The sequence below is a fragment of the Pongo pygmaeus genome, chromosome 4, assembly GCF_028885625.2.
Source record: "Pongo pygmaeus isolate AG05252 chromosome 4, NHGRI_mPonPyg2-v2.0_pri, whole genome shotgun sequence".
Taxonomy (NCBI): domain Eukaryota; kingdom Metazoa; phylum Chordata; class Mammalia; order Primates; family Hominidae; genus Pongo; species Pongo pygmaeus.
In genome coordinates, this window is record NC_072377.2 from 113,917,798 (window position 1) to 113,932,389 (window position 14,592).

The following is a 14,592-nucleotide window of genomic DNA, read 5'->3' on the forward strand; positions in this document are numbered from 1 at the left end:
TCTGTGGCACTTAAGATAGATACTTGCTCAATTTTTTTTTCTTTTCTTTTTTCTTTTTCTTTTTCTTTTTTTTTTTTTGACACAGTGTTTCACTCTGTCTCCCAGGCTGGAGTGCAGTGGCGTAATCATAGCTCACTGCAGCCTCAAACTCACAGGCTCAAGCAATCCTCCCACCTCAGCCTTCCAAGTAGCTGGGACTACAGGCATGCACCACCACACCTGGCTAACTTTTTAATTTTATTTTTTAAATATGGGATCTCCTTATGTTGCCCAGGCTGGTCTAGAATTCCTTACCTCAAGCAATTCTCCTGTCTTGGCTTCCCAGAGTGCTTGAACTACAGGGCTGAGCCAGACCTTGCTTAAATTCTTGACTGTGCCAGACCTTGCTTAAATTCTTGACTTTTATGCTTCCTTGGGCACTATTTCAAATTTTTAATAGTTAATGGTTTTTTTTTCTTCTCAGGGGAAAATATCTTCTCAAAACAATTTTATTAGGACTAGGGATCTTGTTACCTGGTATGGTATTATGGCAAAGGAATACCCAATAGACAAGTAATGAAGCTGTTAGAGCCTTTCACTCAATAATGAAAAATAAACTGTATAGCCTATATTTCAACTGAATCTGGAGCAAAGTACTTTATGATGTTATCTGTATTCCCAGAGTCATGTGGTATTTACTGGCTTTACCCTTGTTATTTTTTTAGGGTAGTTTGCATGATTAACTTATCAGTGTCAGAAGGACTAAAGTAAATATTGATTTTTTGATAAAAGTGTATTGAAATAAATAATGCGCTGAAAATGACAGCCCTCCAATAAACACTCATCAAGCATTTACTCTGTGTAAAACACTTTTCTAGGTGCTCTGCAAGATTCAGAAATAAACTAGATATGGGCCGGGCACGGTGGCTCACGCCAGTAATCCCAGCACTTTGGGAAGCCGAGGCGGGCGAATCACCTGAGGCTGGGGGTTCGAGACCAGCCTGACCAACATGGAGAAACCATGTCTCTACCAAAAATACAAAATTAGCCGGGCATGATGGCGCATGCCTGTAATCCCGGTTACTCGGGAGGCTGAGGCAGGAGAATCGCTTGAACCTGGGAGGCAGAGGTTGCAGTGAGCCGAGATTGCACCATTGCACTTCAGCCTGGGCAACAAGAGCGAAACTCCGTCTCAAATAAATAAACCAACCAGATGTGGCTTTTGACATTAAGAATCTTTGAGGCTGTATGGGAGTTTATACCCATGTGGAAGGAACCTCCAGAATGACCTGCGTGGCTTTTCCTGCAGAAGGGCAGGTTTCATCTGAGACACCGGGTGCTATCATGAGGTCTTGAAGTTGAAATTCATTCACTGGTTTAAACAAATTTTTTGACAACTAGTATACATACTGGTTATATTTAAAGGCTGTTCTTAATGTTTATGCTTGTTTAGTTTTTCATTTGAACTTTTCTTATATTTATTAATGTAGACTCTTGTTATTTTCTCTCTAGTTTAATAGAAAATGGTCAGCTTGAAATTGTGACAGGTGGCTGGGTTATGCCTGATGAAGCTACTCCACATTATTTTGCCTTAATTGATCAACTAATTGAAGGACATCAGTGGCTGGAAAATAATATAGGTATGTATTGGTATATTCTTTATTTGGGCTATTTTGGACAGTTAATTTTCGGGATGTGAAGTGAGGTTCTGTTCTTTTTTCGGGTAAGTATTTTCCCTGTTAGTCATTATTGTTGAATAATTTATTCTTCCTTAATTTACGATATTTCTTAGCTCATAAACTGAGTTACAAAGATTTACTATAGTCACTTTTAGGATCATCTACCTTGTGTAACGTATTATTTATCTATATTTTTGTTGGTTTTGGGATTATTTTAATTGTATGTTAAGACTTGATGACAAGAGGCAAAAACCTAATTATGGTAGCTTAAGTTTTTTTTTTTTAGCAAAAAAAGGAAAGAAAGATATTCATTATGTCACTGAGTGTTCCAGAGATATGGTAGCTTCAGGTATTGCTGTATCCAGGGATCCAGGGGACTTAAATTATGTTGTCTGGGCACTGTATCTTTGGGTTCTGCTTGTTTTGCTGGGTTTCTTTACAAGGTGAGTAAGATGGCTCTAGGCAGCCGAGACTAATTTTTCCAACCTAGCAACAAGGAATTCTCTTTAATACTTTATCTAGTTGGCCCAACTTGAGTCAGTTGCTTATGTCTGAGCCAGTTACTGTGTGCAGAGGTAAAGGAGTTCAAATCACTGAGGTCTAGTCATTTTGGTGGAAATGGTCTTGGGGGAAAGGGAATTGTGGAGAGCAGGGTCAGCTGCACCTAAAAAGCATGAGAATGGGTCCTCCATATGAATGGCCTCATGGAATGGGTCCAGTTCAACAGAAGAATTCTGTTGCTACAAGAAATGGGAAAAAAGATGCTAGACTGATAGAATCAGGTGTCCACTATAAAAACTTGGGACTAATAGAAAACTATGTGATATTTAATATTTGCATTTTGTAACATGGTGTGTAAATCCTTTCAAATAAATATTTTATATCTCAGTATAATAATGTAGTTTTTTAATGTAAGTGTATGTGTTTTTTATTGAAGTTATTTTTAGATATTTCCTTATTTAAAAAAATTGTCCCTTAGGGATAAAATTCTTCTCATCCCTATTAATTTTTTCGTTACTTTTTATTTTGAGATAATTGCAAATTTGAAGAAATGTATAAGAATACTACAAAATATTCTCATAAACCCTTCACCCAGATTTACCAGTTGTTAACATTTTGACACATTTACTTAATTTTTTCTGTTTTCATGTTGTTGTAGTGGTGCTGGTATTTCTTATTATCAGAACCATTTGGAAGTATGTTGCAGGTATCATGCCTGTGCAGAAAATAGTTAGCATAGCAGGTCTGCTATCCTTAGAAAGGCCTTGCTTGCAAGATTGGCCCTTGGTGAGTGTCTGGGAACATGGATATCCTAATGATAAGAGTGGCTCACTGTTTTTAATCTGTTTGTACAAACCATATAGTTTGTGCTAAACAATTGCTTTCCTTCTGGGAGTCTGAATTCTTAGTATGTGCTGAACAGAGGGTGCCTACATGACCAGCCCCCACCATTGGACACTGAGTCTGTAATGAGTTTCCTGGTCAGCAGCACTTCACACATACTGTCACAGTTTTGTGTTGCAGCATTTAAACACATCCTGTATGACTCCTTGGGGAGAGGACGCTTAGAAGCTTGCACCTGGTTTCCTCTGGACTTACTCTATATGCTTTTTCCTTTTGCAGATTTTTTTTTCTCATTTCACTGTAATAAATTATAGGTATGAGTACGACAATATGTTGAGACCTGTGATTTTTCTTAACGAATCACCAAACCTGAAGGTGGTCTTGGGGACCCTCTCTACACAATGCCCTTTTTCTTAAATACTTGATATGCTAACCCAAGAATATTCACTTCATAAACTTCAGTTATGAATGTTTTTTATGTTTTTATTGAAGTGTAATTTACATGCAGTGGAATATATAAATCTTAAATGTAGAGGTCAGTGAGTTTTAACAAATGTACATACCCATTTAATCTATACATTTATTACCCAAGGTCTCTCATCGCCTCATCTTTCCACTTCCAGCCAGCTGCTCTTTGATTTCTGTCATTGTCCATGAGTTTTGTTTGAAGAAGAATTTATTAATATATGAACTCACATAATATTATTTTGGATCTTGTGTCTTTTGCCCAGTGTAATTTTTTCTTACAACTTTATTGAGATATATTTCACATAAATTCATAGATTTGTGCAACCATCACCACAGTCTATTTTTAGAACTTTTTTCAACATCTCCCAAAGAAACCTTATACCCAGTAGTAGTCACTCCCCTTTCTAGCTTCACCCTTCCCTGCCCCAGTCTCAGGCTATCACTAGTCTTTCTGTATATATGGATTGGACTATTCTGGACATTTCACATAGATGGAAGCATGTAATGTATGGCCTTTGGTGATTGGATTCTTGGCATAATATTTTCAAGGCTCATCATGTATTATAGCATATATCAGTGCTTCATTCCTTTTTATAGCTGAATAATATTCTGTTGTATGGATATACCACATTTATTTATCCCTTATTCAGTTGATGGGCACTTAGGTTGTATCTTCTTTTTGGCTACTGTGAATAATGCTGTTATACACATTTATTTAAAAGTTTTTGTGTGAATCTACCTTTCTTCCTAGGAGTAGAATTGCTGGGTTATATGGTAAAAATGTTCAGCATTTTGAGAAACTGTCAAACTTTTCCAAAAGAGCAGTATCATTCTACCTTCCCACCAGCAATGTGTGAGATTTCTATTTTCTCCGTATCTTCACCAACATTTGTTACTGTCTCTCTTTTTTATTGTAGTCATTCTAATATGTGTGAAATGGTAATCTCATTGTGATTTTGATTTGCATTTTCCTAAAGACTAGTGGTACTAAGAATCTTTTCGTGTGTATATCAGCTGCTTATAGATCTTTTAAGGATAAATGTCTATTCTAATTATTTTCCTATTTTTCAGTAGAGTTATTTGTCTTTTTATTATTGACTTAGAATTTTTTTATATATTGTGGATAAAAGTTCTTTGTTGGATAGTGATTTACAAATTTATTTTTTCATTCTGTGGTTTTTTTTTCACTTTCTTGAAGGTGTCTTTTGGTGCACAAGTTTTAATTTTGAGGAGGAAGTTTTTCTTCTGTTGCTTGTGCTTTTGATGCCATAGTAAGAAACTGTTGTTTAATCCTGAATTATAAAGATGTACTACTGTTTTTAAACTAGTTTTATGGTTTTAGCTCTTACATTTATGTCAGTGATCTACTTTTAGTTAATATTTGTGTATGATGTGAGGTAGAGTTTCATATTTATTTTTTTTGCATGTTGATACCCAGTTATTCTAATGCCACTTATTGAAAAAGATGATTCTTTCCTCACTGAATTGTCCTGGCACACTTGTTAACAGTTAGTTAACCATAATTATGAGAGTTTATTCCTGGACTCTCAGTTCTGTTTCCTTGACTTATATTTATGCCAGTACCATACTGTCTTGATTACTATAGCTTGTAGTAAGCTTCACATTGGGAAGTCTGAGTTCTCCAACTTTGTTCTTTTTTTAAACTTGTTTTTTCCACGTGAATTTTAGGCCAGTTTATCAATTTCTGCAAAAATATCAGCTAGGATTTTGCTAGTGGTTGTATTAAATCTGTAGGTCAATCTGGGGGAATATTGCCATTTTAACAATGTCACATCTTCTGATATATTAACATGGGATGGCTTTCCATTTAAGTAGATCATCATTAATTTCTTTCAACAGTGTTTTATAGCTTTCAGTGTAAAAGTCCTGTACTTTTTTTGTTAAATATGTTCCTAGGCATTTTTTTGTTTTACTGCCATTATAAATGGGATTGTTTTCTTAATTTCATTTTAGTATTATTCATTGCTAGTATGTAGAAATACAATTGATTTTTGTTAGTGATCTTATATCCTGTCACCAGCATGAAGTTTTTGAGATTCATTCTTGTAGTGTATGTTGGTAATCCATTTCCTTTTATTATTAATCCAGTTTCCTGTTGAACATTTGGGTTGCTTTCAGTTTTGAGCTATGGTGAATCATACTGTGATAAACATTTGTGCACAGGTCTTTTTGTGGGCATATGTTTTCATTCTCTTGGAATGAAATGTTTACTAGCACTAGAATTGCTGGGTTATAGGATAAGTTTATGTTGCAGCTTATGTGAACTTTGAAAGAGTTTTCCAAAGTGGTGGTGCTATTTTATATTCCACCAACAATGAATTAGAATTCTGATTGTTCCACATTTTTGCCATTGTTTGGTGTGTGAGTCTTTTTTCTTAGAACCATGCTAGTGGGTATATAGTGATATTTCACTGTTATTTTAACTTGCATTTCTATGATAACTAATGATGCTGAATATGTTTTGTTGTGCTTATTGGCCAGTGGTATACCCTATTTTCAAGTTTCTAAGTCTTTTGCCCATTCTTTTTGTTTGAATTGTTGCCTTTTATATATATATATACACACACACACATACATACATACACTTTAAGTTCTGGGATACATGTGCAGAACATGCAGGTTTGTTACATAGGTGTACAACATGCCATGGTGGTTTGCTGCACCCATCAACCTGTCATCTATGTTAGGTATTTCTCCTAATGCTATCCCTTCCCTAGCCTCCCAGCCCCTGACATGCCTCTGTGTGTCATGTTCCCCTTTCTGTGTCCATGTGTTTTCATTGTTCAACTCTCACTTATGAGTGAGAACATGCGGTGTTTGGTTTTCTGTTCCTGTGTTAGTTTGCTGAAAATGATGGTTTCCAGCTTCATTCATATCCCTGCAAAGGACATGAACTCATCCTTTTTTATGGCTGCATAATATTCCATGGTGTATATGTGCCATATTTTCTTTTTCCAGTTTATCATTGATGGGCATTTGGGTTGGTTCCAAGTCTTTGCTACTGTGAATAGTTTTGCAATAAACATACACGTGCCTGTGTCTTTATGGTTGAATGATTTATAATCCTTTGGGTATATACCCAGTAATGGGATTGCTGTGTCAAATGGTATTTCTGGTTGTAGATAATTGAGGAATTACCATACCGTCTTCCACAATGGTTGATTTATACTCCCACCAACAGTATAAAAGCATTCCTATTTCTCCACATCTGTTGTTTCCTCACTTTTTAATGATCGCTTTGCTAACTGGGGTGAGATGGTATCTCATTGTGGTTTTGATTTGCGTTTCTCTAATGACCAGTGATGATGAGCTTTTTTTCATGTTTGTTGGCTGCATAAATGTCTTCTTTTGAGAAGTGTCTGTTCATATCTTTTGCCCACTTTTTGATGGTGTTGTTTTTTTCTTGGAAATTTGTTTAAGTTCCTTGTAGATTCTGGATATTAGCCCCTTGTTAGATGGCTGGATTGCAATAATTTTTTCCCATTCTGTAGATTGCCTTTTCACTCTGATGATAGTTTGTTTTGCTGTGCAGAAGCTCTTTAGTTTAATTAGATCTCATTTTTCAATTTTGGCTTTTGTTGTCATTGCTTTTGGTGTGTTAGTCATGAAGTCTTTGCCCATGCCTATGTCTTGAATGGTATTGCCTAGGTTTTCTTCTAAGGTTTTTATGATTTTAGGTCTTAAGTCTTGAATCCATCTTGAGTTAATTTTGTATAAGGTGTAAAGAAGGGGTCCAATTTCAATTTTCTGCATATGGCTAGCCAGTTTTCCCAACACCATTTATTAAATTGGGAATCTTTTCCCCATTTCTTGTTTTTGTCAGGTTTGTCAAGGATCAGGTGGTTGTAGATGTGTGGTGCTATTTCTGAGGCCTCTGTTCTGTTCCATTGGTCTATATATCTATTTTGGTACCAGTACCAAGCTGTTTTGGTTGCTGTAGCCTTCCTTGTAGTATAGTTTGAAGTCAGGTAGCGTGATGTCTCCAGCTTTGTTCTTTTTGCTTAGGATTGTCTTGGCTATATGTACTGTTTTTTGGTTCCATATGAAATTTAAAGTAGTTTTTTCTTATTCTGTGAAGAAAGTCAATGGTAGCTTGATGGGGATAGCACTGAGTCTATAAATTATTTTGGGCAGTATGGCCATTTTCACAGTACTGATTCTTCCTATCCATGAGCATGGAATGTTTTTCCATTTGTTTGTGTCCTCTCTTATTTCCTTGAGCAGTGGTTTATAGTTCTCCTTGAAGAGGTCCTTCACATCCCTTGTAGGTTGTATTCCTAGGTATTTTATTCTCTGTAGCAGTTGTGAATGGAAGTTCACTCATGTTTTGGCCCTCTGTCTATTATTGGTGTATAGGAATGCTTGAGACTTTTGCACATTGATTTTGTATCCTGAGACATTGCTGAAGTTGCTTATCAGCTTAAGGAGATTTTGGGCTGAGACGATGGGGTTTTCTAAATATACAATCATGTCATCTGCAAACAGAGACAATTTGACTTCCTCTCTTCCTATTTGAGTACCTTTATTTCTTTCTCTTGCCTGATTGTCCTGGCCAGAACTTCCAATACTATGTTAAATAGGAGTGGTGAGAGAGGGCATCCTTGTCTTGTGCCAGTTTTCAAAGGGAATGCTTCCAGCTTTTGCCCATTCAGTATGATATTGGCTGTGGGTTTGTCATAAATAGCTCTTATTGTTTTGAGATATGTTCCATCAATACTTAGTTTATTGAGAGCTTTTAGCATGAAGAAGTGTTGAATTTTGTCAAAGGCCTTTTCTGCATCTATTGAGATAATCATGTGGTTTTTGTCATTGGTTTTGTTTATGTGATGGATTATATTGATTCATTTGCATCTGTTGAACCAGCCTTGCATCCCAGGGATGAAGCTGACTTGATCGCATTGGATAAGCATTTTGATGTGCTGCTGGATTTGGTTTGCCAGTATTTTATTGAGGATTTTCGCATCGATGTTCATCAGGGATATTGGCCTGAAATTTTCTTTTTTTGTTGTGTCTCTGCCAGATTTTGGTGTCAGGGTGCTGCTGGCCTCATAAAATGAGTTAGGGAGGAGTCCCTTTTTTTCTGTTATTTGGAATAGTTTCAAAAGGAATGGTACCAGCTCCTCTTTGTACCTCTGGTAGAATTCAGCTGTGAATCTGTCTGGTCCTGGGTTTTTTTTTGGTTGGTAGGCTATTAATTACTGCCTCAATTTTAGAACTTTTTAATGGTCTATTCAGGGATTCGACTTCTTCCTGGTTTAGTCTTGGGAGGGTGTATGTGTTCAGGAATTTATCCATTTCTTCTGAATTTTCTAGTTTATTTGTGTAGAAGTGTTTATGGTATTCTCTGATGGTAGTTTGTATTTCCATGGGATCAGTGGTGATATCCCCTTTATCATTTTTTATTGTGTCTATTTGATTCTTTTCTCTTTTATTGTTTATTAGTCTTGCTAGCCATACTAGTAAAGAGTTGTTGCCTTTTTTAAAATTTGTAGATATTCTTTGTATGTTCTGAATATGAGCACTTTGTGACATATATGCTATATGAATATTTTTCCCAGTTTGTGGTTATTCGTTTGTTTTTAGTGGTATCTTTTTCATTTCTGTTAATCATTTAATACCAGTATATAAGAAAATTTTTCATATGCATGTGTATATGTGTGGTCTAAAATTGTATAAATCCTAACTATCTTTTTATTATAAATATTTTGTATAATTTCTTATTAGTTATAAATATGTAATAAAATCATAAAATGAAAATTATCTTTTTAAATACTTATAATATTTAGACTATATGTCTGTTTAGTATTTTATTGTATAGATAACATCTCTTATAGTAATGATGTAGGGTAGTGGTCTTTCTTGTTCCAGATTTTTAATAGAAATTGTTTAGCTGTTCTGTATTAAGTATCATATTATATAGTATTTTTATGGTAGGTGCTATTTATAGTGTTTAGAAAATTATTTTCTTCTTAGTATTTTTCAGTTAACAGTGAATACAGAATATTACTGGTTTTCTTATAGCCATCTATCAATACTGTATGGTTTTTCTCATGTTTCCGTGGATGTGACAGCAGTATGTTCAGTTAAAAAGTCATTGACTTCCTGGAATAAATCCCTTTTGGTTTTGGTACTATTGAGTTTAATTTATTTAGTGGTTTTATGATTTTATATCCATTTTCATAAGTAAGATTAGTTCTGTTTTTTAATGTACTACATTTATATGATTTGTTTATCGGTTTATGATACTTAATAAAATGAATTAGGTAGTACTGAATTCTTCCTTGTATTCCGTGACAGCTTATGGACATTTGAAATAATTTATTGCTCAGAACCTAGGCTTAGAGGGGTCTTTTATTGGAGGTAGATTTTTTGATAGTGTTAAAAATTTCTCCAAAGTAATTAATATCCAATTTACATCTAAAATGTAAATTGTATTATTTTTGTTGGAAACCCAGCCTTCTTATCAACATTTTAATTACTTGGAGTATAAAGTAAGAATTGTATATAGTATTCTTTGTTTTAAACAGTATTTTATTAAATAATATACAGTCAATGTGGGAAAATAGGAAAAAATAATAGTAGCAGAAAGTAAGGAGAAATCCTTCTGTACCATTTAGAGATAACCTGTTTTGTGATATATAACATTATAGCATTCTGGAATTTTTCGTATGTATATTTAAACACAGTATAAGTTTTTTTCCACAAGGATAGGATAGTATTTTAAAACAAATTTATTAGAGATAGTAAAGTATTTAAAGCTGTCTTCTCTACAACTTTTATATCTATCTTCTTTATAGTTTTCTGTAGGGCATTTTTATTTGACTGTTAGTCTGTGTTATTTATTTTTTAAAGAGCAGGTTAAAATTTTGTAAGCTAAAAGGTATTTTGTGTTTCTTCATGCTACCTTATCTTTATTTTCTTCTTTCTTTGCTCCTTTTGTCTGTTTTTTGTTTCTTTTTCTCTCAAGGCGTTGACAATGGGTGCATGTGCACACATACATACATTTTGGCTCATTTGTTCTTTTTCTACAACGTGAAGGTGAGTGGCAGCGAGGTGTCTTGTGAGAGAGCATACCCATCCATCTCACTCATCCTGTGGAGTCAGCATAGGCAAACTGCTGAAATGGAGTTGGAGCTCATTTCTGCAGTCCAGGCAGAGGACAATGGCAATGTGGCAGGGTCAGTCTGAGAGTGTATGTTCCTCCTACCTCAAGGTGCCCTGGAGAAGATCAGTGCTGGCCTTTGATGTGCTCAGGGGATGTACTTATGACTCTTAGCATGTGATATGAGGTATCTCACTTCACTCTTTCCTCCATCCCAAATAGTGAACACACTTAACAACACTTACAACATCGTAAAACTGTTCAGTTTTGGAAGTATAACTGTCAAAAGCACAATGTGAACAAATGCAGCTTAAAGATTGAATTGGCTTTATTAAACAATTCATGAACAGGGCAACATCCCATCTAAAAAATAATATTCTGATGAGCAAAGCAGAGAAGATTGGCTTTATAGGCAGCAAAAGTCTGCAAAAGCAGAAATAGGGAACAAAAAGTAGGTTGGTTATTTTAAAGTTACTTCCCTTACAGGGTTAAAACAGAGGAGACTTCGTTATCATGCTGGCTCAAGTAGACCAGGCCCCTTCTGATTGTGGATCAGATTGCTTCGAATCTCCTGGTTTTTGTTGTTGTTGTTTTTTAAACTGGTACATATTCAAGTTCAATTTGATTATGTGGCACCTAGCACAAGTGACTGTATTCTGGTTTGATGTGGTCTTTTGGGGTGTACTGCAGCAGCTCAGCCTAATACAGTGGGGTCCCATAAATTTTATTTAACATAGACCTCTATGAATTTAATTAGTAGGCTTTTGAGCATCAGAGTGAGACTCACTACATGTTCCATAAAGCTGAGAAAAGCCAGGTTCAGGGAGATTTTCCCTTGGCCCAGTTACTTTCTTTTTAAAGATAATGAACATATCTGAGGATATGACATTTCTTTGTATTGTAGCTTTGGCTGCATCTTATGAATTAGTGTCCTTGGTTTTTTTTTTTATTATTTTTATTTATTTTTTATTTATTTTATTATTATTATACTTTAAGTTTTAGGGTACATGTGCACAATGTGCAGGTTAGTTACATATGTATACATGTGCCATGCTGGTGTGCTGCACCCATGTAGGGACATGGACGAAATTGGAAATCATCATTCTCAGTAAACTTGGTTTTGTTTTCTAAAGAATTTAGGACATGTTATTTTGGAGACTGTTTTTACATTTGATTATGGGATGCATTTTTAGTTGTTTAATCTTTGGCTATTAATGCCTGCTTTTAACTTTATTATAAAAATTGACCATTATAACTTTTTTTTTGAGACAGAGTCTCACTCTATCGCCCAGGCTGGAGCACAGTGGCGCCATCTCAGCTTGCTGCAACCTCCGCCTCCTGGGTTCAAGTGACCCTCCTGCCTCAGCCTCCCTAGTAGCTAGGATTACAGGTGCTTGTCACCGCACCTGGCTAATTTTGCGTTTTTAGTAGAGATAGGGTTTTACCATGTTGGTCAGGCTGGTTTCGAACTCCTGACCTCAGGTGATCCACCCACCTCTGCCTCCCAAAGTGCTGGGATTACAGGCATGAGCCACCGTGTCCGGCCTATTATAACTTTTTTGAGCTTTTAAAGTTGTCTTTTGACTACCATATCCATATTACAAATATATTTCCCGATTCCTCTTAAACTATAGTATTAAATATACTTAGAATAATCCAGTTTTATTAGGTACTGTTCGTATTACTCATGTTCTAATTTTTAAACCTATTAGGTTTGCCAAAAATGGACTGATGTTAATTCTTCTTAATTATTGTTTTCCATACTTTGTTCTTGTATTTTGAACAGTTCTTACTTTTATGTATTTTGATAATCTTATTCTTGCATGAAGGCATGAAATCTTTTTGATGAGCTTTCCAGTTTTATTAGCAAATGTGCCCTCTTTATAAAATTTTGGATTTTTCTTATATTGTACTTTTTCCCAAGTTTGCCCCTTACCCTCCTTTTAAAAAGTATTGCCAAGAAAAACTCTAGCAGGACACTGGGTTCCTTTTTAAGTCTATCCCTAGTTCTCCACTCCTTTCATATCAAAGTTTTAAAAAATATAGTTTATACTCTCTCTTTTCTACATTATTTAGTCTCAGGGACTCTTTATTCCATTGCAGCTAGGTTGCTACCCTTCTGGATCCAATGGTTTTGATGTGGAAAAGATTACCAGTGATGTTATAATTGTTAAATTGAATGGACACTATAAACTCTTTGACATCACTACAGTGTTTGATATTGATTTTTATCTCTTTTTGTAAGCTTATTCTGTCCTTGTTATTTGGACAATACATACTTCTTTTTTAATTTTATAACTTAATTTTGATATAATTTTTAACTTATAATATAAGTGGCATCATAGTACTTGGGAAGGACTCCCATATATCTTGTACATTGATTCATATGTATATTTTTCTGAATCATTTGAGAGTAAGTTGGAGGTACCCTGTACCCTTATCTCTAAATACTTCATTGCATATTTCCTAAGAAATAAGGACACTTTTATATGTAAATAGAATAAAGTTATCAAATCAGGAATGTTAACAGTGATACAGTAGGACAGTCTAGTCCACAGGCTGTATTCAGATTTTGTCAATTATTTCAATAATGTGTTTTATAAAAGCCGCTTTTTCCCCCACCTAGTCAAGAATGGAATCCATGGTCATACATTGCATTTAGTTGTCATGTCTCTTTAGTTTCCTTTTATTTGAAACTGTTCCTTAGTCTTTCTTTGGGGATTTCTTGATCTTTATATTTTTGAAGAGTAGATCCACTTTTGTAGAAGTCTCTCTATTTGACTTTGTCAGTTTCTTCATGATGGGATTCAAGTTATTTATGTATTCTTCCTATCTACCTGTTTGTCTGTCTAGTTACAGTATCACTGCAGTAATGTGATGTCCCGTTGTCCTCACTGCATCATATCGGGAGGCATGTGATGTCTCTGTCCCAGTACTGGTAATACTAGGAACAACTAGTTAAGGTTTGTCTGCTAAGTTTCTCCACTGTGTTAAATTTTTGCCCTTTCTAATTAATATGTGGGAGATACATTGGGAATAAATATTCTATACCTCAGCCAACTCTCATGTTTTTGTTTTAGTGTCCATTGATGATTTTCTAATTCCTTCTATAATTGCTAGTTGGCATTCTACTAAAGAGAAGAGCTTTCCATCTTATTTTCTGTTTATTTATTTATATCAGTGTGGGCTCATGGTTAGTAATCAATGGATTATAATGCATTATTTATTTTCACACCTCAGTTGTCCCAGATTTGGCCATTAGAAGCCTCTTTGGTCTTTTCCTGAGTTATTTTAATATGCCCCCATGATTCCTTGACTGTCTCTTTACTTTATGACACAAGAATATATTCCAGGCTTATCATGTACTTTCCTGGCTTCAGCCTTGGAATAAGCTATTTCTTTCCGGTTTTTTTTTCTTTGTGAAATGATTGGTATGTAGAGGCCAAGATGTGAGAGCTAAGGTGTGGTCGTTGGTACTAAGGTTTTATTGCATCTAGGTCCTTCAAGTGCACTGAGTTGGAAAATTTGTGTATGTTTGTGAATATACATACAGATACCTATATGTATATTTTTATATTTCTTCATGAAAAACCATAAGTTAGTACCGATATCTCCTGTTGTAATGCAATATCGTAGGGTACATTCCAGTCTTCCACATTTGTAGTTACTTATCTTACCGTGAAAATTATGGCTCCCTTGTTCTCATTTGTTCAATCTTAGAATACATGAAAGCTACCTTCAGAATTGTTAAATCCATGCTACCACAAAAACCAAAGTTACTAAATAGAGTTCAATATTTCTTTTTAATTTTTGGATGGTAAATTACATATGTGAAATGCACAAATCTTATGTGGTCAGTTCTTTTAGTTTTGACATATGCCCTTTTTGAGTTTTGACTATATACTCTTGGTCCCCTGTAGATCCTGACTTTTCTTTATTGTCCTTTACTGGCTCCCCATCTCTGTGTTCTTCTTTAGTATTGTTTACAAAGTTCTAGTT

General features: G+C 35.0%; 1 protein-coding gene across 2 annotated transcripts in view; it reads left to right on the plus strand.

The window, feature by feature from the left end:
* The window catches only part of MAN2A1 (mannosidase alpha class 2A member 1), a 179,050-nt gene that overhangs the window by 60,311 nt on the left and 104,147 nt on the right, over positions 1-14,592 (plus strand). For both annotated transcript variants that reach the window (XM_054487726.2, XM_054487727.1), the window contains one exon: positions 1,492-1,619. In XM_054487726.2, the coding sequence (XP_054343701.1) occupies positions 1,492-1,619 (128 nt within the window). The remainder of the gene's footprint in view (positions 1-1,491; positions 1,620-14,592) is intronic.